Source organism: Athene cunicularia, assembly GCF_003259725.1.
Source record: "Athene cunicularia isolate RWA chromosome 3 unlocalized genomic scaffold, athCun1 chr3_part1, whole genome shotgun sequence".
Lineage (NCBI taxonomy): Eukaryota > Metazoa > Chordata > Aves > Strigiformes > Strigidae > Athene > Athene cunicularia.
In genome coordinates this window covers 91301369-91326413 of record NW_020799097.1, presented here as the reverse complement: position 1 = coordinate 91326413, position 25045 = coordinate 91301369, and the positions used below count along the sequence as shown (strand labels likewise).

General features: G+C 46.2%; 2 protein-coding genes across 5 annotated transcripts in view; one reads left to right on the top strand and one right to left on the bottom strand.

The window, feature by feature from the left end:
• Positions 1 to 7625, bottom strand: part of RNF8 (ring finger protein 8) — a 13639-nt gene extending 6014 nt beyond the window's left edge. The window contains exons 1-5 of one of the 3 annotated variants that reach the window (XM_026844425.1): positions 7609 to 7625; positions 5448 to 5576; positions 3231 to 3971; positions 2046 to 2108; positions 1152 to 1241 (exon numbers count right to left, since the gene is read on the bottom strand). In XM_026844425.1, the coding sequence (XP_026700226.1) occupies positions 1152 to 1241; positions 2046 to 2108; positions 3231 to 3971; positions 5448 to 5516 (963 nt within the window). In that variant the 5' untranslated portion in view covers positions 5517 to 5576; positions 7609 to 7625. Of the gene's footprint in view, positions 1 to 1151; positions 1242 to 2045; positions 2109 to 3230; positions 3972 to 5447; positions 5577 to 5964; positions 6980 to 7608 lie in introns of those variants that run through there. The other 2 variants (XM_026844426.1, XM_026844424.1) reach the window with 2 other exon arrangements.
• Positions 7614 to 25045, top strand: AARS2 (alanyl-tRNA synthetase 2, mitochondrial). 2 transcript variants are annotated; one of them, XM_026844422.1, is made up of 22 exons: positions 7614 to 7657; positions 7957 to 8145; positions 8804 to 8949; positions 9742 to 9936; positions 10462 to 10606; positions 11051 to 11196; positions 11504 to 11612; positions 12200 to 12238; positions 12987 to 13098; positions 13644 to 13771; positions 14516 to 14666; positions 16500 to 16669; positions 17608 to 17721; positions 18122 to 18262; positions 18882 to 19019; positions 19429 to 19538; positions 20650 to 20758; positions 22282 to 22404; positions 22825 to 22935; positions 23807 to 23890; positions 24026 to 24136; positions 24532 to 25045. In XM_026844422.1, exons 1-22 carry the CDS (start codon positions 7649 to 7651, stop codon positions 24694 to 24696), a joined length of 2745 nt encoding a protein of 914 aa, XP_026700223.1. In that variant the 5' UTR covers positions 7614 to 7648; the 3' UTR covers positions 24697 to 25045. The 2 variants fall into 2 exon arrangements, with proteins under 2 accessions (XP_026700223.1, XP_026700224.1); XM_026844423.1 differs by lacking the exons at positions 23807 to 23890; positions 24026 to 24136; positions 24532 to 25045 and adding an exon at positions 23151 to 23795.

Below are 25045 nucleotides of genomic sequence, written 5' to 3'. Positions count from 1 at the left end.
AAGCACATATGGTCATGCATCAGGAAGAACAAGCTTTTACAATGTAACATTGGCAAGAAGTGCATGCACAGGGGAAGGTAGTAAAAGTAGGAAATCACACAGCTACAAGTCTCCACATGTCAAGCCCGTGTATTAGACACTTAGATCCATAACCTCTCTCCTCTTTGTAGTTACACCAGTATGGAAAATATTCCCACCCACTGCAGAGAACTTACAAGCAAGAACAGCAGCTGTTACCAAAATTCCCTTCAGCCTAAAGAAACTACCAGCTGGATCAATCTTTTCAGAATCTCTTTCAACCTCTTCCTGGCATGAATTTGGCTTAAGTCAACAGAACGTCTGATGTAAAAGAGAAAAGCACCCAACAGAAAAAATACCTCAAATATTAAAAAAATTAAGTGTACGAATTTAAGACATTTACTTCCATTTAACTGCCCAATTATTATTTTTTGTTTGTTTACAGTTAAATAGGCACCTGCTCTATCTCCTAAAAATAACAGAAATTCTTCCAATTGAAGCTGTACTTGAAACAGCAACAGAGCTGCAAAGACAACAAAAAAACCCATAAAGCAAACAGCCAGAAGTGGATAATGGGATAACTCCCAAGAGTAAAAAAAAAAACAAAACACAGGAAAGGATCTCCTTTATTTTCCACACATAACCTTGTGTCAAGGGCAGGAAGAACTGTGGTTTATCTTCTTTGTTATTCAAATTCCATGTTGTTTCAGTCCTACACTCCCTTGTAGGACTGCTGGAACACTGCAGTTTTACTTGAATGCACTAACTGAAAATGAAATACTTCATTTTTCAAACATACTTTTTTTTTTTTTTTTTTTTAAAAATTTTTTTTTTTTTTTTTTTTAAAGAAAGGGTGAAATGGGCCCACTTCTCCCACACAACACAAAATTCAGGTTCTCTGGGCTTGCTTTATCACTGAGAAAGATCTAGCAATGACTGTTCAACACCAATTTCTGAACACAGCAAGGTGTATCCTGCCCCAATCCTAGAGTCAGCTGCCACCTCAAAATACATGAGTTTTTCACTATTGGAGGCAAAGTACAGTCAAGACAAATGTTAAATAAACTATGTCCTCTGCTGCAGCATATCATGTTTCACTTATGAATAAAATTGAGAATTCAGTTATTGCTTACCTTGGTTTCTTCCAGTTCTTTATTCTTTGCTCGAATTATCTCCTCAAAATCTTTTTTACTACGGCTCAGTTCTTCCATCAAAGCATGATGCTGTAACAATACCATCCCAGAAATGATATGAGTGCCATTACAAGCTATGCTATTAAATATACATGGCCATGATTACGAGGTTCAGCATACTCATTTCTCCTAATCTTCTCCTAAAAGAGCAACACATGTCTATATATGGAGTTGAGGTGTTAAGGCCATTTAGCTGTAACTTAAAATTGAAATGTAGTGCCAGTTATTTATAACCTTCCCAGTGTCATGGCACTTCTCATTCCCTCTCCCGGGTTGTTCTTCCATTTCAGTAATTTTACAGCCACCATTTTTAAGTATATCCAAGACACTGGAGTATCAAGGGGTATTTGACACATAAGGACCACAAAAACCTGTCATTGTATGCAAGGTTACCTGAAGCTGTTTTCAGATTAACTTTTTAAAAGGAAAGGTCTTTTGAAAAAAGCCTAGGAAACCTAAGTGCGTGGCAATCTCTCAAAAACATTCCTAACCAAGAGGGAAATGTTTTTCATCTGGTTAAAATTGCCAAAATAACTTCCCCAAAACAGATAACCAGCAGACAGACCTCACAAAGGACCACATTAAAATAAAAGTAATTGCAGCTACTTAATGCTTCCAATCTGAGTGCATATTATCACAATATTTGCTGGCAAACAGCAACTCCCACAAAGTGAGGTCTGCCACTTTCTGACAGAAATTTAGTCTGTAGATGAAGATCACCCAATCCACACCTAAGGCAAAGTCCTTGTCTTCTACCAAGAGGCCACAGCAGTAAGAAAGATTTAAATATCTGAGTTACACAGTTAGACCAAACCTAGACTCATAACTACTTGCCTCTTGCAGGACCTGGGCCAGCTGCTCCTTCAGATTTTCTTCCCCATGTTGCCACTTTACTCCCTGGGGAGGAAAGAAAGAAGGTGGAAGAAAAAAACCTCAAACACTTGAAGAAAGCAAGGGACTGTAAATTACTACCCTGCACACTCTCTTTAAAGGATATGCTTAAATAAACAACACTTTTTCAGCAAACCCTGGGATGTCCCACTCCAGTGTTACACATGTACAACAGAAATTAAGATGTATTATTTACTGTTAAGAGCTAAAATGGATATGTCATTTACATACTTGGAACACCTCCACATTATTCTAGCTCTAAAGACACCAGCATGTTCATAGAAGCAGATAGGTCAGCAACAGCTTAAGCATGAGAAAAAGCTGCAACTCTATCTTTGAGGATATTCAAAGAGGTCAGATGTACCTACAGCACCAGCTGAACTTCCCATAGTGCCTAAGCACACAACTCCAGATTTTCCATACTTACCTTTAGCAGCAGACTTTAAATGAAGTAACTGATAAATAATGAAACACACTCCAATATGAATTCTTACTTCCTTTAAACCAGATTTTGAGCAAACTCAAATAGAAAGACTTCAGCTTGTTATCTAAAAAAGCTACTTAACATACACACACTGCTTGAAGACACAGATTGCAAGAAAGGGTTTTTTGCAAAGTATGAAAAAAACCTTCCTCCCTCCAGGGATTAAGACATACAATTATTCACTTGCTTGGAAAGGGAATGGATTTGCCATGCAAACTGGGCACTAATTCATCCATATACCATGAGAAATTTGCACTTCAGGTGAGTACTTTTTGACTTGTCTCTCTCTATAACCACAGGAGATCAGGCAAAGACTTTTGGTATTTTTTAAAAACATGCTTTTTCACTAACTGAAAGACTTTACTATCTTGCTGTAACAAAGCTGTTTGTAAAAAAATAAGTAAATATTATTTTGCACCTTTTTCTTAATTCCCCATGCAACTCAATCCCTTCTGTGTCCACACATTCTTTTGGCGCACAGTCATGGAAGTGAAATACTTCGATGACACTTTTAACAGCAGTAATTCACACAAACATTATTTGTGTTACCATATAGTTCAATATCTTATTTTGGATCAATGTTTTATATTAGGCATTCCACAAAAATGAAAAGACACAGGCCAAAAAGATTACCACCATTATACCTCTAGCTTCTGCTGCTGTTTTGAGAATGTCCTCTCCAGCTCTTGCACCTGCAGCTGATGATGCTCTTGTTCCATGCACAGCTGGTCCTGCAACTCTTGGAGCTCCTGCTCCATTGCTATGATCTCCTTCTGAGTGTACTTCCTGCGCTTCTGCTTCACACTCAGAACTGCTGTCTGCTTCTCCTGCACTTTGACCTTTAACTTCATTATATCTACTAGAGTTTTCCTCAGCATTTCCAAGCCAGTCCATGACTCTGCAAGACCAGAGCCTTTCTGGTCTTTATGGGGGACATGCACGGCTTTCTCAGAGTGCCCAGGGCTACTACGCACTGGACCACTATCCCCCTCGCTTGGTCCAGGAGAAAGCAGCTTGACATCCATCTTCTCTGTTAACTGTTTGGCCTCTTCTACTCTTTCCCATGATTTACCCAGAGGTTCATTGTCACAGGACACTCTGTCTTTTTTGGATCTTGAGTTTGAAGGGCCTTCTGATCCAGACGTCTCCAATTCCTCCAAACTAAATTTACGTTTAGTTCTTGAACTCTTAGCTTTCCCCAGGTCATTCCTTTGGGCTAAAAAGGGTTTGATTTTCTCCCATTCCTCTTTAATTACTTCATACTCATATTCCGCAGTCTCTTTGTTTTCCAAAGGCACTCCCAACTGGATGTGGTCTCCTTCAGTGATAGGATAGGTTTTTGAGGGATCCAGGCGCTGTTTGTTAAGCCAGACTCCATTTAGACTCTGCAAATTAACAGAGAATCAGCAACATTTAATATGCAGTTGCAGAGTCCTCTGCAAGTTATTCATGGCAACTGTAAACATATCCAACCTCTTCGGTGTTTCAATCAGAATAAGCCACCTCTTTAAATAAACTTTGCAATATCCAATTTATTGACTTAGTGTCACATTTATTAGAGTTATTGCGTTATTTACCGTGCACTATTCTTGCATTACAGATTTTGTGTACAAGCACTAAGAACAACATTAATATATGTGCCTGTGCAGAAGGAAAAGAATAAACTCTAAGGGGGAAAAAAACTGCCCAAGAGCTTCAGAAATATGAATTATTTGATAAAAAGAAGACTCTGCAATAGATCATTGTCAAGAACATAAAATAGTGCAGTAATTATTCTTCACAATTAATGCCACCTGAAATTCAAGAAGAAACTAGAAAAGAAAAAGGCACATAGTTTATACCGCTTAAAGAAAAAAATGACAGTTTCCCCATAAATACAAGGAGAATATAAACAAGAAGAAAAATGTTCTTCTAGAGATAACGTTCAAAGCACAAGTTTTTAAATTAGACACTAGCTTGAGAAATAGTTTTGAAAAACAGTGGAACTAATCCATACTCAAGATGAACTGCAGAATCATAAACAACTGACGTATCTCAAAGATTCAAAAGAACTAGTAGCAGTGATAACACAAAGGAAATGTTAATCTACCACAGATGTTTCAAAGCATGCAATAACTGTAAGTTTTTAAGTTTATGCAAGTACAACAGTTTTGTTTAAGAGCAGTGTAATTTTAATAGTAGCCACTCTATTCGTTTCTGACTAATCTGCTGCTGACCCAAACATCCAAACACTTTTGTTCTACCAGTGCTGCTTTAAAGCAAGCTACTGATTTTACAGTTTTCAGCCTGAATGAGAAAGTGGAGATCATAATACAAAAAAAGGATTACCAAACTCAAAGTGAGACTTAGCTGAGGACTCTGATGCCAACACTATTCTAATGAGCTGAGGAGGACTTTCAGAAGAAACTCATCAGAACAAAACATGAAGCATGATTTTTCTAACAATAGATTCTTCTTGTAGTTGATGACAATTAAAGCAACTGTGTCATTAGAATAGGGAGTATCAGTTTATCCTCTCACTAGCAGTACAAGAACATTATCCTTTTGAATACTGCCAAAATTCATAGGACTTTTTTGAGAAAGCAAGACAAAACAGGTTCACAGACCACAAAGTACCCTTGGCAAGACTACAATTGCCTGAAAAATACTAAACCAAATCTATACAGAAAGCAATACAGTTTGTATCCCAATTGCAGCAGACCAAAGCTTCCTGCTCAAAGTGCACAACAGGCAAGACACATTCCCACAGGCCTTCAATCATACTTATACCATATTATATCACAGCTCATACATTGTTTGAGCCCAAACAGGTCACTCTCTTCAGTGAATCTGAGTACAAGGTCTTTAATCAGCCTCTGTACCTTGTTATCCTTGACAGTCCACTGCCCTTCTGCATTTTGCTGGAAAACACAGTGCTTACGAGAGATCATCAAGGGACAGGTTTTTGACACCAGCTGGTATGTGAGATCTAATCCTCGGCCTATAGTTACCTGAAAATAAAGAGTTTAGTAACTGTAAGCAGGAACAACATGGTAAATTCAGTTTATGTCACTTCAGTTTAAGTAGTATAGCAGAAATCTATCTAGATTAGCATCTTATAGCTACTTAAAAATCTAGGGTAATATGATTTTTTTTTATTTAAGTTCAAGAGTATATAGAAGATGGAAACCTGCATGTTTGAAGCCCTTCTCCCACAGCAAGGAAAATTTGATTGTTCTAAGCCAGGTTACTGCCTTGGTTTCATGGAAATCCTCCTCAGCAGCAAAGCTTCTCAAAGCCACTCTCAATCCATCCCTGTCCCACCTTAGTGATTACTTAACTAAACACCATTTCTTCAAACCAGTACAATTGTTTATGGGTCTCGAGATTATTTCTTACCTTCTTTTGCTAGCTGCATCTGTTCAACTGTCTGTGAACAGGAAAGACATACGAGAAAATAGCCAGAAAACTGCCATCAAAAAAATGCACATGTAACTGCACCCTAAATACACAATTAAATCACACCATCAATCTTACAGCTCAGAAACTAAGCTATGCGCAGTTCATAACCAGTAGTGAAAGTGATCTAAATAATCTGATTAGACTCTAATAGCATCTTCTGGAAGAAGGGACATAATTTAATCATACCGTTTCACAGTATCTTATTAAATCTGATCTAATTGCAGGCTGACATTTAAAGAACAGCTCTAAAGCACAGCCCTCCACTGCCTCTTTTGCAAGATCTGATAATCATCCACACTCTTCTTATTCATCTGTGCGCTGCACAAGTTTTCAGTCAACTTATTGTGTAACTGGATAACTGCATGGATCCAATGGAATACAGCAGAAAAAGCAGAACAAACACCTCTTAGCAGAAACACACAGCTAAATCTGGTGACGAATATTATAAAAGTGCACTCTGTTTTTTATGCATTAGATGAAGGCTGTCCTTCTTTCTCCCTGTAATCCCAGTTCATTTGCATCACACCTTCCAACTCCTAGGAGATGGCAAGATGCTACACGTTACCTGAGCAGGTCTCACCCAAGTTTAAAGCAAGAACTTGGACTCCCACGTCATAACTAAATGCAAGGAAGCAGACTAAGATCATGAAAGCAAATTTAACCATGTGGGTCTCTACCTCTTAAATGCTCCACATATATTAGTGTTCTGTCAACTTGGGTTGCATATATAAGAAGTAGAGGCTCAGATGGATAAAGACTCCTGTTATTAACACTCAGTCACGCACATCAGATACAGTTAAGACCACATAGGGCCAGTCACAAAACTTCCAAACTTCCCCTCGATCAAGTTCTGGGACCAGCAGGGGGCTGAGACATTGCCACTTGAGGACTGGAGTTTGCTGCTGCCCACAGCAGTACTGGCAGACCATAGCACAACCCCACACGTCAGTGGCACAGTTTGGCACCAACATTTAAAGCACAAACCGCTTTCACTGGAGATAACAGGCCAGCCTGTGGCCTGCAGTACCCGGATGCCATCAGTCACCCTGCTGCCTATGACAAGGACTGTCACAGCCAGAGCAATGTCGTCTCGAATTAGATACTCTGCACAACAGGGTATCTGTGTGACAAGAGCCCTGGCTGCACGTTTTGAAGATGTATTAACTTGAGTCCTTCACAGAGCATGCTCGCACACCTGCCGGCTTCACATGGGAGAGTAACAAAACTGTATGTTTGCTTCAAGAGTTACCTACCACTGAAAGACAAGAGCATATGCAGTGCATAAGCACAAAGGAATTAGGTACAGCATGAACCTGCAACACCTCACTACTTGATTTTGACCACTGGAACATCGATCCTCCTACAGCATCCCAACTTCAACACACATCTCTGCCTGCTGGGTTTAAGGGAAAGAGTACTAGGGCCTACTTGGGCTTTTCAATTGAAAAATCATGATTACTGAAAAAGAGTTACTGCATCACACAACTCCTGCCTAAATACGAGACCGTGTTAAAACAGACTAACAACCTAAACTTGGCAAATCAGACTCCAAGGCGTGCTCTCCGCTCCTTCGCACGTTACCGGTGCCGAAACGCGCCCTTCCCTCTTCGTCAACGCGGGCATGAACCAGGTGCTGCCTCCCCTCGCCTCTACCTTGCCCGGGCCGGGGCTCTGGCTGTCCCCGCCTGCGGCCCGCTCTCGCGGGTCCCTTCCGCTGTCTTCCCGGTGTCTCCGCGTCTGCGGAGGAGCGCGGCCCGTCGCGGGTGACCCCTTTTACGGAGGTGTCCTGCGGTGGGGTGGGCTTACCGCCCCGCTGCCCTCCCGTTCGCCTCTCGTAGCGCCGCGCCTGTGTTTCAGGAGTCTCGGGCAGAGTCCCCAGCGCTGGGCGGCATCTGGCAATAGCGGGCGCCCCTCTACCTTGATTTCTAGTTCAAGCCCATTTTCCTGGGCACGGTGCACCCCCGGAGCGAGCTGGCACAGCACCGGCGGGTGGTGAACAGCCAGAAGTGCGTCCGTGCCGGAGGGAAGCACAACGACTTGGAGGATGTGGGCCGCGATACTTACCATCACACGTTCTTCGAAATGCTGGGGAACTGGTCCTTTGGGGATTACTTTAAGGTGAGGCAATAAGAGCAAACCCTCTTCAGGGAGAAACGTGGCCTTTTTTTCAGAGCTGTGCTGTAGTGCAGCAGGACTGTCTGCAGAAGGCGTTTTGGTAAGCTCCAAGTTACTTTGTGGGAGCTCTGTGGCCTGGAGCAGAGGTAATGGTGGCTGGTGTGCTGAATCACTAAATGTGCCCTGCAGACTCTCAGAGTGCTCAGTCTTTTGCAGCTGTGAACAACACGCATAAATCAAAGTTTTCTGTGTGAATGCCCGTGTTGGCCGTTTAATATGGTAAACAGAGGTTTCTAGTTCATTTGATGCTTGTTACTAGAAAGTCTGAAAAAGGAAGGAAGATGAAAGATGCTAGTTGTTTTGCTAGAGAGTATTTTTTTTCCTTGGAAAGAAAGTAATCGGTGTAACTCTGCTGGTGAGCACATGGGCATAGACTATGCTGTGATCCTGATAGTCTCCTAACAGTTCAGGAATGTCAGTTTTCCACAGGCGGCAGTGAGCTGTCTCACTCACCTGACCGTCATCCTGCACCTTAAAATTGGATGGGGAGAGAACAGCTAGAATTAACTTCTTTGATGTTTAACTCCGATGCTAAAGAGACTTCCTGCATCACTGTGCATCCTGGATTACTGTGCTTCATTTATGTTCTCTGCCTGCTCAGGAGGAGGCATGTAGCATGGCCTGGGAGCTCTTGACAGAGGTCTACGAGATCCCCAGAGATCGTCTCTACGTCACCTATTTTGGCGGAGACTCTTCGCTGGGGCTGAGCGCAGATGAGGAGTGCAAGGACGTATGGCTCCGCTTGGGGTAAGTGTGTTAGAGAAGAGGTTCTGAGCAGCAGGTGCTGATGTTTCATCCATAGTCTTCCATTTGCTCTTTAGTTGGTGGGATTCAGAGGTGCCAAAAGCTGTGTTTTAAATTCATTTTGTTTCTGGTTTGGGCTGTTAAAAGTCAGCTGACCTCTGACTCCTCTGGGTTTCTTGACCTTTAAGCTGTTTCTTAGATGTTTTCAGTCTGGGGGGCTGTGTGCCTAGGACTGGATGGCCTGGAATGAAGTGTGTGAAGGATCTCCGATCCTTTGCTTCCTCTCCATGGTGAGCTGTGGAGATTACATTCTCCCCTGAAACCTGACCATGACTGCTTCAGTGAGAGGATGAAGCCATTGCAGAGAGTACTGCTGTGCTTTCGGAGCTTGTTGCAGGCTGTATGTGGGCTTTGAACCCAAGCCAGCTCCATGCCACTGTTGGTGTTCAGCCTTGTCCGCTGCAATCAGGTCTTACCTCTGCTGGAAATCCCTCCAAGGAGGAGGGCAGCTCCACAGACCCAGTGGAGAGCCTGCCTCTGTCAGCGGGAGCATGACCATGTTTGCTAGCCATTCTGGGCAGTGAGTGGGGGATCCTAGTCTGGTTTAGTCCAGCTTGTTCCTGCTAAGGAGAGTAATTCTGGGTGAATATAAGCAAAGGAATCCTAATGTGTTTAGTTATTAAGTTTGCAGTAGTCAGAAAGGATTCCTCCCTTCCAACGTTCTCTGTCATCTAGGCTACTGTGTGCTTTGTGTACATGCCCCAGCACTGCCACCTCTGTTGTCTGCCTTTCCAGGGTGCCTGCAAGTCACGTGCTTCCTTTTCCATTGAAGGACAACTTCTGGGAGATGGGGGACACAGGTCCCTGCGGTCCCTGTACAGAGATTCACTATGACCACGTGGGCGGTGGCAGAAATGCTGCGGCACTGGTGAACCAGGGCAACCCTGATGTAGTGGAGATCTGGAACCTGGTCTTCATGCAGTACAGCAGGTACCAGGCACCTGTTCTGAACTCCAGAGCCTTTCCCCCTTGGCTGACTCCCAGATCATATGTGTATATCCTCAGACACCTTACTGCCTTCCAGGAAGAGGCAGTACAGGAACAAGAGAGAAGCTGTGGCTGTGTCCAGGGTGGCTCTTGGTCCTCTTTGCTTTATTTGTTCTGTCCTCCTTCAATCTCTGCTGCCTATTCTCCCTTACTGCTGCATCCCAGAGGTCTCTTGAGGTCTTCAGCAGCCAAGAGTAATCTGTAGGAGGAGAAGGCCCTGGGCCCCTGTTCAGGGAAGGCATTTTTCCCTATGTTACAGTCTGTCATGACAGTTAGATCCTGGCTGCCCAACAGTGCCTGGGCAGGCTGCTTTTAGTCTTGTCCCTGAGCTTCCTTTTGTTGGGTCACTTGCTGTTTCCATTCCCTGTCACTCTTCTGTTATTTTTGACTCACCTGCTCCTTTTCTTTCCCCCTGAACTGACCCTTCTTTTTTTTTTTTTTGTCTTATTTTTCCTGGCTGGCTGACAGAGAGGTGGAGGGGAATCTGCTTCCCTTGCCACAGCATCATGTGGATACAGGAATGGGCCTGGAAAGACTTGTGACAGTTCTGCAGAACAAACGCTCCAACTACGACACAGATCTCTTCACTCCCATCTTGGATGCCATTCACAAGGTGACAGTGCTTCTGCTCAGAGTCACAGCTAAGCAAAATCTCCTTGAATGCAGACTGCTTACCTGGTACCATAGTACAGCCTTCTCCACACATGTTACTGTGTGGTATTTTGAGACAGGAAATATGTCCAGCCAGGTCCAGAGTAGCATTCTGGGGAAACTGGGGAGAATTCCAGGTTGGAAATCCACAGGGATATCAGCACTGATGATCTGTGTTTCCTCCAAAATTTCTTAAATTCCTTAGAGCCAAGGCATTGGCTGACCTGTCTTAGGTACAGAAGCCTTTGTTGATAATGTTCTGGAAGGATTTAATGAGTATGTCTTGGATGCATAAGGTTTGGAGATAGCTGAGAAGCATGATGTCAAGTGTAGCTGGCTGCTTCTTGTATTGAAACTTCCTTCTGCAGTCATTAATTTATTCTAATCTATATCCTTACTCTTTTAGGGCTGCAAGGGGCCCAAATACCAAGGTCTAGTTGGGGATGCTGATGTTGGGCGTGTGAATATGGCCTACCGGGTGGTGGCAGACCACGTGCGCACCTTGTGCGTGTGCATCACTGATGGCATCTACCCAGGCTTCTCTGGAGCGGAGTAAGGACATAAGGAAATGGTGTGCGGTGGAGGGAGTTAGATCTAAAAAGGAATATGGACAGCCAGGATAGAGGTACTGTCGTGGGCCCAAGACGGGAGGGAGTGCACAAGCTTCAGGGAGGCAGGGAGATAGGAGCCTAGAAGGGTTTCCAATCTGCAGGCTCATCCTTGGGTGGGTGCAGTGCGTGGGGACCAGCTGGCCTGTGTTGATAGGTCAGGCCATAGGAGCTGGACAGGGGGTGTGCTGGATGTGGAGCTGGACAGGGATGCTCAGATGGCTGCCTGGCAAATCCTGCCCTGTTTTCAGACTGGTGCTGCGTCGGATCCTGCGCAGGGCTGTCCGCTTTTGCTCTGAGGTTTTGCATGCTCCACCTGGCCTCTTGGCCTCCCTGGTGCCTACTGTAGTGGAAGTGCTGGTGAGTGAAAACCACTGCCTTGAGGGGGGCGGGGGGGGGAAGAGTATCACACGTGTTCTATTCAACCCCATGTCCCTTTCCTATACACTGTCAGGAGATGATCTTGAATTTGAAGGAGCTCCAGGAGGGTGTATCTGGTGCTATACATTGCAGCAGTAAAAATCTCGTCTCCTGATCATTTGTGATGGGGGGGAGGGGGCCTAGTGTGACCAGCAGTACAGTCAGCCATGTGTGTAAGTGTATGCAAGTGCATGTTGTTGTTTCCTAAGGGTAGTTAGTGGCTTCCAAACTGTTGTATCTGGTTAAAGCCATCTGAAATTGGTCCCTGGGAGTACTAACAGCATCCTAAAAGACAATGTGTTTGCCAAGAGATGTTGTGCAGCGGCTAGCAGAAGCAGGTCACAGGGAGATAGCAGCTGTAAGTCCCTGTGTGGTTCTTCCCCCATGCTGCTGTCTGTGGAGCTGTGTTCTGGGGCTCCCTTCACACTCACCTGCCTGAAACCTCTATAATGCTTGTGGCATGCTGTGAGATCCCTGGAGGAAGAAGATGCTGAGGATGTTATCACTAACTAAGGCTCACTCCACAGGGAGATGCCTATCCAGAGCTGACGAAGAATGCAGACCAGGTGAGCAGCGTGGAATCCCTGGAGAGAAACTGTGTGTCCCGTTATCTTTTTGAGGCACTGCTCTCAAGGGCAGAAGTCAGCCCTTCCTTGGGACTTAGCTGGAGGAGTTTGCATAGCTTCCTCTGTAACCATGTTCTCGTGGGTGGGCTGAGATGTGCTGGGAACATGTTTGTACCATGGGCACGAGAAGTATCTGTGGCAGATTTCCTTGTGGGAGCTCTACTAGATCCTTAACAGGGACTGATTGGGCTGCTTGTCCTTCTGTAAGGCAGCTGTTGCTCTAAAAAAGCTAGGGTAGCTCTTCTGTTGAGTGTGAGTACAGCCTGTCCTAGCCTGGGTACACTGTCCAAAGCAGATTGGTGATTTAAGGCTACTCCCAGCTCACTTCTGCTGACAGCGACTGTGACAAGCAATTTCTCTAGCTGTTCCAGCCATGATATTTTGACTGGGTCACAGACATGAATGTCTGACAGGGAGCATTTGTCAGCCTCCAGCCTTCCCCAGGTGGATACTCAATATTTCATTGACAGGAATGGTGCTAGGAGGTACGGTGACTTTGGAACTGTTTTGTAATGTGTGGGAGCCATGTTGTGATGGATGCTCACAGAACAAAAAGGCTGGTTCAGGCAGACACAGTACCCCTGTTGGACACTTGCTTGATTGCTTTGAGCTGACTGTATCAGGGCTGAGCCAAGCTAGGGAATTCCCTGAGGTGTTGTGGCTAACCCTTCTTCTGATCCTTGGGCAGATCATGGATATCATCAATGAGAATGAGGCAGCTTTTCTGTCCTCCCTCGATCGTGGGAGGCGCATCATTGAGCGGACGGTGCAGCAGATGAAGCCCTCCACAGATTTCCCGGGTGAGTCTCCCTTCTCTGACAACCTGCACTTAAAGATGGTTATCCAGGTCCTCATAAGCACTGCAGTCAAAACTGGTGGATGTTTGCCTCCCCCACGTGTTTGCAGTGACCTTCAAGCCCTGGGCAGAGGAGCAGATGTTGTTCCTTTCTCCAAATTGCAATTGGTTTCTAGTACTTTGTTCTCACAACAAACTAGGCACCAGGCAAATTAGAAACATTCCCTTGCTGCCTTATTGACTGATTAACTTTGCTCCTTATAAGACACAGCTGAAAGAAGGACCTCAGGACCCAACCAGCTCAGTTGCCTGTCTAGATGTGCTACACTGAATTTTATCATGGATGAGGCTGTGAGGCATCATTAATATCGGTCCCATACAAGAACAACCACGTGTCTTCTCTTCCTTTCCACATTACCAGTGTAGCTGCACACAACATGGGTGAATCTCGTTACCAAGACACATGCTAGATTGGTCCCATCCAAGCAAATCTTGAGATGCTTTTGCTTTCTGTGTACACACAGAGTTCGTGTCCTTTTTGTCCTGCAGCTGAAGTAGCGTGGTCTCTCTATGGGAATTTGGGGTTCCCTCTGGATCTGATTGACTTGATGCTTGAAGAAAAGGGAATCAGTTTGGATTTGGCTGCTTTTAACAAACTTGCTCTGGAAGATGCAAAGGTAAGAGGGAGGCTCGCCTTGTCAGAATAATTCAGAGCTTTCCCTCCCTCCTGTGAGCCTGGAGGCAGAATTCCTTTCACTGCTGTGGTTCCTCAGATGCACCACAGGGCCATGTGCCTTTTCCCTGAAGAGGAAGTGCATCTGAAGCAGCAGTGGGGTCATGACGTCTTTGCTTGTGGATGTGGGACTGAGACGTATTGGCTGGTGATTCTCTTCAGTTCAGTAGAAGTGTTATGATGCTGACTGGTGATGGGAGTGAAGGTTATCATAGAACTGCATAGGTTAGGAGTGTCCTTTCTCAGTCATCAACTCTTCACACAGAGTCAGCTTAGACAGCCCAAACAGCAAGTGATTTATGATGAGTTTACAAAATCTCCTTGGTCTCTGTAGTGCTGGAAGACTTGCACTGCCACCTGTACCCACCCCCTGCAGTAATCAATCCAAGGCCTTGCCCTCCTGAGCTTCAGTGGCCTGAAAGTTTCCCAGCTACGCAGCAAGGTGTGCCAGGAGGGCTATGTTAGCTGTTGCTTATGGCCTGCCTCAAGGCTACACAGGGTGGTGGTTAGTGCTGTGGGGTTTGAAGGAATGGAATGGGGTTGATTTAGCAGTAGCCTCTGTCAGCCTGGATCTAAACAAGACTTTTCCAGGAAGGAGGAAGAAGTTGTTCCTAGTCTTGTAGCCCCGGTTATCAGTTTGAATGCCCCCAGGTATCTCTTCTCTAACTATGCCTTTGCTCTGCTGTAGCGGAAGGCTGGTGGCCCACGGGCAGGACAGCTGGAGGCCACAAACATGCACCTTGATGTGCACTCACTGGCTCAGCTGCAGAGCAACAACGTGCCTGCTACGGATGACTCTCCAAAGTACGCCTACACGCTTGGGCAGCATGGGCAGTATGGTAAGTGGCCAAGTCCCATCTGTAAGGCAAGCTCTGCATGAGGGTGCTGGAATCGCTCACACAACTGCTCTTACTGCCTAACCTCATGCATGCAGAACACGTACTTTGTGGCTCAAACCTGTCACCTTACTGCTGCATCTTTTCTCTGCTCCTGTACCTCATTCCAAAGTAAATTATTTTCTTATTGTTGTGGTGTGTCCCCAGGAAGGCTCTGGTCTGGTGACAAGGCTGTGGGCTCTGGGTCGTTATGGCTGTGCAGTGGTAAAGCAGGGGCTGTTGATTTCTGCTAGAGATGAGTCTGTCCCTAACAATTACGCTTCTGGGTGTGAGTGCTAGGACGGTGAACAATAATTATGCAAAGAGTTTATTATGTAAGTATCTGAAGCCATGCACTTGCTATTTCTTTGCCAGACCACTAGATGCCAGTGCAGACTTTCTATCGTTTAGGGTAAATGGAGTTGCTGATTGCTCTAGGGAAAGTATAAAGCTAAAGCACAGAGTAAGAGGTGGTGTGACTGTCACAAGCAATTAGAGACAGCTGTTTACAGTAAGCTCCCTCTTACCCAGTGTGCTGGTGGCAACTTATGCTTAGCAGAAAGTGAGGGAATTCAAGCTATATATACTATGGCAAGAGTGAAAAAAAGCCCAGCAGTAACATCGGCTGAAATCTCTAAACTAGTACTCTCCAACCTCCTCAGTCTCTGAATCATGGAATTATTCAGGTTGGAGGGGATCTCTGGATGTCCAGTCTCTTGATCAAAGGAATATCAGTTTCACAGTCAGATCAGGTTGCTCAGAGCCTTGTCCATTTAAATTTTGAGTATCTTTAAGGACAGAGAACCCACAGCCTCTGTGTTCCCTGTTCTCTATCACTCTTACTGTGAAAAGCTTTTTTCTTTATGTACAGCCGGAATTTCTGGTACTCTAGATGTAGTGTCACAAATGCTAAATAGGGATGAATAACCACTTTCTTTGACCTGCTGGCTATATTTGTGTTCATACCGCCCAGCAGGCAGGCAGTCTTCCCTGCTGAAAGAGCACCCTGCTGACTTGTGTTCAGCTTGTTCCTGAGGACCCCAAGGTTTCTGTCAGTCCATCTTTGTAGCCTGCTGAGGTGGCTCAGCAAAGTAGCCCTGCTCTCCAGTGTATCAATCAGTCCCTTCCAATTCATCACCATACACAAGCAGGATGTATGGATATGTCCCATGTTGTCATGGATAGCCATTAATGAAGATGTTAAATGGTGTTGCCCCTAATATCAGCCACCAAGTAGCTCTGCTAGTAACTGAATATCCGTTGAACATTGAACTATTAGCAATTTTCTGTGGGGCCAGCTGCCCAGCCAGTTACACGCTCACATTATAGTCTACCTGTCCAGTCCATATCACCTAAATTTGGCTTCAGGGAGCCTACAGGAGAACATGTTAGAAGCTTGCTGCATCAAAGAAGGTGATATCCATATTGTCCCTTGTCCACCAAGTCTGTCACTTCCTAGAAGGCAGGCATGTTTGCTGAGCTTGCAGTGTAGCAAGATGCAGATGTGTCTGTGCCAGATCTTGCCTGTCAGGCTCATGTGGAATCAGAGTGGGCATCCCTGCCTGCTTACCTGCTATTCAGCAGGTCTGTCACTAGGTAAGTGAGGGGTGACTTAGTTCCAAGTAACATCCTTTGTCATTTCTGCCAATAGCCATTCCTCTCCTACCAAGGCTGAGGGAAGTGCCAGCTTTCAGTATAAACTGGGTGTTGTCAGGGTTGGCATGGGGAAGTGACCCCTCCTTTCCTGTTGCAATAGGGTGTATGCACTAATTGCTGCCATCTTCTTCCCCCTGACAGAGTTCAGCCCATGCCAGGCCACTGTCCTCATGCTGTACAGAGATCAGTCTCTCCAGAAGGAGGCTGGGGCAGGGCAACGCTGTGGTGTCATCTTGGACAGGACTAACTTCTATGCAGAACAGGGTGGGCAAGCCTCTGACAAAGGCTACATGATATGTTTAGGACAGCAGGTAAGACACTTTGCTGCCAGAATTGTGGCTACTGATGTCAGGCAGTATTCCCCAAGTGATAGGGTGTTTTACTGTGTCAATTTGCAAGCTGTTGATTCTTGACAGTTCCCTTGGTTTTGCATCAGGGTTGGTGGGGTGAGGGAGAAGCAGCGGTAAATTCACAGATGTGTACTTGCTGCTCTGGTTGTCTCTCTCAGCCCTTTGCAATTTTGTCTTGCTGGGGAAGACTGTAAAGTATTCTTGGGTCTCCCTTCAATGTTCCACATTCTCACCAGGTGGGGTTGCAGTGCAGAGAGAAGGCAATGATCAAAGAGTCCATGAGCTGAGTAACTTGTCTCTGGCTCATCCTGGATGACCACAAGCAGTGCCCAACCTGGGACTCAGTGAAAAAGCTCTTGTCCCTCTCAAAACATCAGGGAGGACCTCCACTTCTGCAGCATGTTCCTTCAGCCTTGCTAGAAGGAGAGCTTTGACTCTCTCCTGGGAAGTTATTTGGGGTGCAGCTTTTTCTCCTTCCCACATTCCAGCTCTTGAGAATTTCCCTTGGGCATTGATGCTGCCTCTTTAGCCTTGCAGAATGTGATAGTACCTTGCTCAGCACTTCTCCCCAAGCTGAAGCAGAGATCAAGTTTCTTTTGCCAGTCCAGTGAGGCAGAAATGGCACCTTGGATGCCCGAGACAGGTGTCTTGGCAGCTGCTGTCCATTTTCTCATGGACAAGCATCCTTGTTAGGAAAATTCATCAGCATGGGTGCTGTTACTGCCCCTCTACTGCAAGTGAACAGCCTCATGTGCAGCGAGTGGCTGGGTGCAGGGAAGGTCTGAGTTTCCCAGTTGGATCAAGCAGAATCCAATTTCCCAGTTGGATCAGTCAGGCACTTAGCACAGGTATTTGAATTTTCCCTGTGTCCTAACTCATCTTTCCGTCTCTTTGCTCAGGAGATACTCTTCCCCGTAGAGTCAGTTCGTCTCTGTGGTGGTTACGTGATCCATGAGGTCACTGCTGTGGAAACCCTGCGTGCTGGTGACCAAGTGCAACTCTTTGTGGATGAGGTGATAACTCACTGCTCTTTTCTCAGCCTTGCTTTGAGAGTCTTGTAGTATCCTGAGTAACCTCAGTGCAGCAGAGCCTTGTCCCTTGTATTCCTGAGACTGCTCTTCATTGTAATGTGCAGTGGGAAGGCGACCTCACAAATAACACTAATCTTTTATGAGCCTTTGGTCTGTCCAGAAGTATCCAGCCTGCCCTTTGCTGTTTTACAGAGGTGATCCCATGGGAAAAGAAGTTAGATCTGCCCTGTGACACAAATTAATGACAGCTGTACTACCCATTGTTTCTATCCCCATCTTCTCCTATGCCCTCACATGCAGTCTTTTCCTTATCTCTTCATGCTATCCTCTGCTCCCCTGAGCTGTGGAGAAACAGCACCCCCTGCCAACTTTGTGCTTTCAGGCCCAGCGGCTGGCCTGCATGACGAACCACACCGCTACTCACCTGCTGAACTTTGCACTTCGCCGTGTCCTGGGCGACAGCACAGAGCAGCGAGGGTCCCACGTGACAGCAGAGCGGCTGCGTTTCGACTTTGATACCAAGGTGACTCAGGACTCCTGTTTTTTTTTGTTCTCAGCAGTACTGACATCCCAGTATTAGTCTTCTCTCCAGGGATCTTCTCTCTCACTATAATCACTCCTTTAGAGACAGGTCGCATTTTGTCTGAGCCATGAAACTTGGCCCTCTGGATGTGACTGGCTCTGCCTTGCATTGACCTGACTGAGCAGGGCTTGCTGAGGGGATGAGTGGGGGTCAGAGGGGAAGGACTTAACAAGGCCAGTGATCATGGGACTGACCTGAGTAGTGTAAAGGGGTCTTTGAGAGATTCACTGCCTTGGCTGTGGTGCATATCTGATGTCTATGCTGGTCATCCAGGTGAGAGTGGTTGGGAACTGAAACAGGCTGAGCACTGGCCCTGGTAAACCTGTCACTCATTGCAGCATCTCTTGAGTTTGGTGGATGCTCTTGGATCAAAATCCTTATTCCTCATGGGAGGGAGGGTCATGATGCTCACAGTTCCCTTTTACAAGTAGGGAAGATGAAAAACAGGGGCAGTGGTGTGCCCAAGCTGAGTTGCCTGGGGGCCCTGCCCCATTTCTCCCTCCTTTGTTCTGTATCTCTCAGGAGGCTTCTCCTGATGGTGGCTGATTTACTTCTTCAGAGCCCTGTGACTGTGGAACAGCTGCAGCAAGTAGAGCAAGTGGTCCAGGATGTGATCAAACGAAATGAGGTTGTGCATATGGCTGAGGTCCCCCTCACGCTGGCAAGAAGAGTTCAGGGACTCCGTGCTGTGGATGAGGTATGACAGGATGGCAGCACACATCTTCACGAGCCTTGTCTTTCAGCAGGAATCACCTGGGTCACAAGAGATGTTGACACAACAGGTCCCTGCAAGGGAACTCAGGAAGGAAACTCAGGAAGGAAAATAGGACAGAGTTGAGATCTCAGGACACTGTGGTGTAAAACGTGGAGGCTGGTGATGCATAGGCTTTCTGCTCATTTCTTTAGTCCAAAAGCTTGTAGTGTCACCCAATTGCTTCTTTCTCCCCATAGTGGCTGGTTATGGGGGACAAGCAGTGCTGCCCCTGACTCTGAGGCTACTCTAGAATAGGGGAAAAAAGAGGCTGACACCTGAAGCCACAGGGTTGGTCTGTAAGTGCCCCCAAAGGACCATGTTGTTAGCTGCTGATCCCTGTCTCCTCTGTCAGGGGTATCCAGATCCAGTGAGGATAGTGTCCCTGGGGGTCCCTGTGGAGAGCGTGCTGACCCGCGACTCTGAGGCTGCAATGCAGACCTCTGTGGAGCTCTGCTGTGGGACGTAAGTGACTTTTTATTTGCAGTCAGAAGGTGTGTTTGTGGGCACTGGTGGCTGAGGTAGAGACATTTTTCAAGCTCCACTCCCTGTCCCTGTGCAACTGTTTCCTTATCAGAAAGATCTTCTGAGGGCAGGATGGGCTAGTTATGAAGCTTTGAAAGTCCCAGAGTGATAAAACTAGTGAAATGCAAAGCATTTTTTCTTGCTTCATAGTCTGAAACCAACCTGGAAGCCGTAGAGCACTAGCAGAGTGTGGGAAGGAGGTTTGTGGCCTGTCACACCACTTACAGTGCTTTGGCTTTGGGGTTGCAGGAGGGCTGGGGACCCAGCAGGAGACTGAGATGGTTGTGAGATCTTGAAACTGCTATGATTAGTTATCTTCACCCTATTCTGCTTTTAGCAGTAATGAGAGTAGAAAAAAAGTTAATCGATCTTAGGACAATGCTGACACCAAAAAAAAAAAAAAAAAGAACAAATTGGCCTTTGAGCAGATACAGCTGAAAATGAGCAATTTTCTAGTCAAAAAAATCACTGTGGGAGTAGTGGGACAAGAAGCTGCATGGGAATGGAGATGATCAGTTCTTGTGAAGCTGTCTGAAATGATTACGTGTGGTAACAGAACCTGAGACACTATAGTTGTTTTCATATCTGATGTTGAATAGCCAAGAAGGAAAAAGGAGTTTGTCAGTGCCGTGTGACTGCACAGCTACCCTGTGACTGGAGTCTGCTGGCCTGACAAGAGAATGGTGGATTTCGAGGGAAAAAAATTACATTGTACAAGGTTCAGTAACAGCTGACTAGAAGAGAAAAATCCTAATTTATCACACTGCTGAAGGAAAGGGGAGGCAAGCAAGGCAGAACTTGTCTGTTATGCACCGTTTGACAACAGCCTGCTGGGCAGGTGGCACAGAGGTTCCTCCTGGAGTAGCCTCAACTCTTCTGTTTCTTACCTGGCAAGGTGCCATTGGGATTTTAGAGATGGGAAAGTATTGAAGCTGTTGGGATTGAGAAGGGGCTGCTGGACTTGAGACCTGTCTAAAAGGATAGCAGGCTTCCTGATTTCTGCTCCCAGAGAGCAACTTATTTTTGTTTCTGTTCTCTGCTGGCTTTGCAGGCACCTTCTACAGACAGGAGCTGTGGAAGATCTGGCTATCATCAGTGAGCGTCAGCTTGTTAAAGGGATTAGCCGTGTCATTGCAGTGACAGGGGGACAAGCCAAACAGGTAAGAAAGTGTGAACTGAGATTTCTGCCATGTCAAGGTAATGCCAGAAGGATTCAACTTTGTAGGTTCCTGCACAGACAGTTAGCTTCCTCCTCCTTTGGCTGGAGCCTCCCTGCTGTGCCTGAATTGGCTTTCTCCTTCACCCATGGACTCAGCTCTGCTGCTGTACTCCACTATTGACCTCCACTCTCCCTGTCCTAGTTTCTTATCTCCTTGACCTTCACTCCTCCCCTCAGACCCCCTTTTCCAAGATGAGAACTTGGCACAAAATATCAGGAGGCCTCTGAACTATAAATTTCAATCCCCAGATAGGTATTTAAAGGTGTGATTCTTTGTGCTTTGGTTTCACCTCCTGTTCCTCTCCTACCTATCACAGTTGGATTTGCACTTTAGGATTACAGGGCTCTGGCCTCATTCTTACAGCCCTTTTGCTTCTTTTATGTAGTCTTTTTCCTGCTAAACTGTGGTCCTGTTCTGGCTGTGTCTGTATAAAAAATAAGCAACCTACTATTATGTCCTTGAGATTGCTCTGTCCTTTGAATATCTGGAAGTGTCAGGGGGCCTTGCAAGCTTGCCCGCTTCCTTTAAGGCTGCAGTCAGAGGAGAGTGGCTCATTGTCAATGGAACTGGGAAGACTAAAGGCAAAGCCCACCCCTGCAAATCTGTTGCTTTTTAGCTGGCTGTCCCCTGTGCATCTGTGTCCCTAGCAAAGCTTTTCTTCGTGCAGAGGAATGAAAAGCTGCAGGGCACATCTGTGTGCTTTGCTGGAAGTGCTGGCCTGGAGAGCCCTGAGAGGAACCATGTGCATGTGTTAATAGGACAAGGGAGACTACAGGCATGAGGGAGTGACTTGAAACAAGGGATGTGTATTCTAGCTAGGTAGAGCAGTCCTCACCATCCATAGCTTTTCTCACATACCCTCTGCTGTCCTGGTCTAAAGTTTAGCAGGACCATCATGGTCACAAAGATATAGTAGAGAGGAAGTGCTCCAAACCATAAGGATTTTCACTGGTGAAAAAAGCTTGTGTTAGCTTTTTTTATTAATGGTAGCATTGGTGTTGGGGAAAGCAATAAGAAATGCACCAAGGCCAGCTGAACTGGTCCTCAGGAAATGTGCTTGAGCCGCAAGTGAGTTTTCTTTAGTTTTAGTGGGTTGTTTCTTCAGTCATTAGTTTCAAGATTGCATTCGCTAATGAAAAAGAGCACTAAGTAAACGGGGCTCCTAAGTTTTTCTCTTTGAAATCATTATAATTTGGTCTGAGATACTGAGGAAACATAAATGCACAACGGCTTGGTCCCCTGGGTGTGTGACCATCTAGTGTTGGTTGCAAGTCTAGAAAAGAACACTCTGTTCCAGAGTCTCTTGGGACATTTATTCTTAAAGCTTCTGTCTGTAAGCGCCTTCCCACTGGATCCTGAGCATTACTTCAGTGACTGTGACCCTGCTGCTGGCCTACTTTCTCCATCCTCGTTCATTCTTTCTATTGTTGCATTTGAAGCATCCTCTCCCTCCTTCTCTCCAGGCCCGGGAAGTAGGCCAGTGCTTGGCTGTGGAAGTGGACTCTGTCTCCCTACGAATGAAGCAGAGGAGCACCTCTATTCCTGAGATGCAGAACCTCTCCAAAGAAGTGGGACAGTTGACCAAAGTAAGGATTACAGTCCTGTACAGGAAGATCCCAGCATGGGCTCTATACACTTGGGGCACCTGACTTCTTCCCTACCAGGTTCACATCTTACCAAGGTCAATATCAAGGGCAAGTTGCTACCTGCTGTTGCCTCTGATTACAAAGATTTCTACCAGTGTCTAGGTGCTTCTGTTGCAGATGACCTGCTGCCAGAGAGGATGTGAGAGAAGGCAAATGGTAGTGGGGGGGTAAAGCAGTGAAAAAGGGTTTCTAGGCTTTTTCTCAGGCCTTAGATGCCCAGCTGAAAAGAGAAAGCTACACACCACAGTGACTGGCTGGGCCTGATCACACAGGGGTATAGGAGGGTCTGGGTCTCCCAGATAACCATCAGTTTATGTCTAGGTACAGTTTAGTGTCCTTATGCAGCAAATTGTCTTGCAGGTGGTGGCTAGCACTGCAATTCCTCAGTGGCAAAGAAAAGAACTACAGAACATCCTAAAAGCCCTACAGCGAACAGCCAACACGGCCATCAAGAAACTGGAGACACAGCAGGTACAGTGGCAGCAGCATACTAACTTGCAGCTTGCTAATAGCGCTGTGCCGTACACCAGTGGACCTGGGGTCTCTGTCACACTTGACAGCCACTCAGTCACTAGGGTCACATTAGAAGGCAGGAGAAAGCAGGTGCACTCACACATAGTGTGACACAAGCCCTTTGTTGGGTTGATTTCACTGGCATTAACCAGGGCCATTATTTAAAGTGGCAGCAAATGACTGACTGGGCTTTTGGCACCTGCAAAATCCCCATGTCTCTCTGCCTGTGAAGATGGAGAGCCTCATATCGGCACTTTTGGCAAACACCAACAGGCAGAAAGGCATCACCTCCCTGTTTATACATGGAGAAGGTAAGATGTCCCTGACTGGGCTTTACAAGGTTCTGCAGTAAGACAGTAGTAGGACAGAGCCTTTCTTTCAGCCATATGGATATTGCTGTGGCTTCCCAATGCATTTGTGTTCTGCCAGTTTACATTAAAACTCCTTTGGAAATCTTTATTGGTGAGCAATATTCTCAGCAAGAACTGTCCTTTCTTAAAATAGGAGCATCTTGTCACAGGAACCTTCCTGAGACATGCAGTGATGTGTAAGTCCAGGAAGGAGGTTAGGGACCAAATGGGTCACTGTCTACTCCACTTTTGAGAGGGGTTCATCTCTGCTTGCTTTTGAGGAAGGAGGGTTGTACAGCTTTCCATGTGGAGATTTCAGTCTGCCAGTCTTACTTTGACTTCTCCTAACATACATCTCCCTTCTATCCCACAGAGCAGCACTTCTGTTCCCTATGTACATATGTTGCATACACAGATCCCCATCCATCCTACCCTGTGCCACCTGTAGCCCCTCATGTGCTGTGTGTTTCCTCCTCCAGGCTGAAGAGAAGGCACGAAGCCTGCTAGCAAAACATTGCAACCAACCTGTCATCGTTGATACTGTCCCAGCAGACTCCCTCTCTGTGAGTAATCCACATTACTGGACCAGCTGTACCTCAGGTGCTGCACACAGTAAGAGGGAGCTGCTGGGCATGTTTTCTGCTGTGTATCAGTCTCGTTTGCTGTAGCCTGACCCCTCTTCTCCCTGCCTCTCCTAGATCCTAATGAAGGTCGTGAACCAGCTGTGTGACAAGTCTCCTGGCACATCAGTCCTGCTGCTCAGCCCTCAGGTTTCCGGTGAGGTGCTCTGTGCCTGTCAGGTGTCCAAGGTGAGCAGAACCCTGGTAAAGACATAGGGAACCTGCCTGCAAAGGCGGGGACTGGACCTGCTTTTCAGCAGGTCCCAGCTGAGGCTTTTCCTGGGGTTCTACCCAGTGTTGGTAGCTTATCATGCAGGGGTAGGACCTGAGATGACCATACTGGGACTAGATATGCTTTTAGTCTTTGCTGGGCACAGATATCCCTGGATCCTCCAAGCCATGTTTGCCCAGGGGCAGGATGCAGCATTAACATGTAAGCTCAGCCTCTGTGGTCCTCCCAGTCATGACTGCCTCAGGTTAGTGAGGGCCCAGGCTGGGTCAGGAGAGGATGTTGTTACCTTTCTTTATCCAGACTGCAGAGTGCTCCACAATCCAAATTACTTTGCTCTGTGTCTCTTCCCCAGAATTGCCTCCCCATGTTCTCCGCTGCTGACTGGGCCGTGGCTGTCTGTACGCAGATGGAAGGGAAGGCGGGAGGCTCTCCTGTCGTCGCGAAGGGCAGTGGAAATGCCAAGGGCATGCAGGGAGCCCTGACTACTGCACTGGAGTTTGCTCAGAGTAAACTCTGAAATAACTGATGCTTTGGTGGCAGGACAGCTGTATGCAGCCCATCTGCAAGCTGGACAGTTGATGCAGAGCACAAGTTATACAAGCAGTTCTCACACTGCTGCAGCCACTGCATTGAAGCATTTGACTTCCGGTCATCAGGGATCAGCAGAGACCCCAGTCCCACTGACAGAATGATGATGCCTGTTCTCAGCATGGACATAGGTGACTGAGCCTTGGAAAGTACCGTTTGCAGCAGCAGATCCTTCTTCTTCTGGAAGACCAGCGCTGAGAGGCTCCATGAGAGCATGGGGAGATGGCACAGTGTTATCCTAAAGCCATTAAATGGTAGAGAGTGTTTGATCCTCTGAT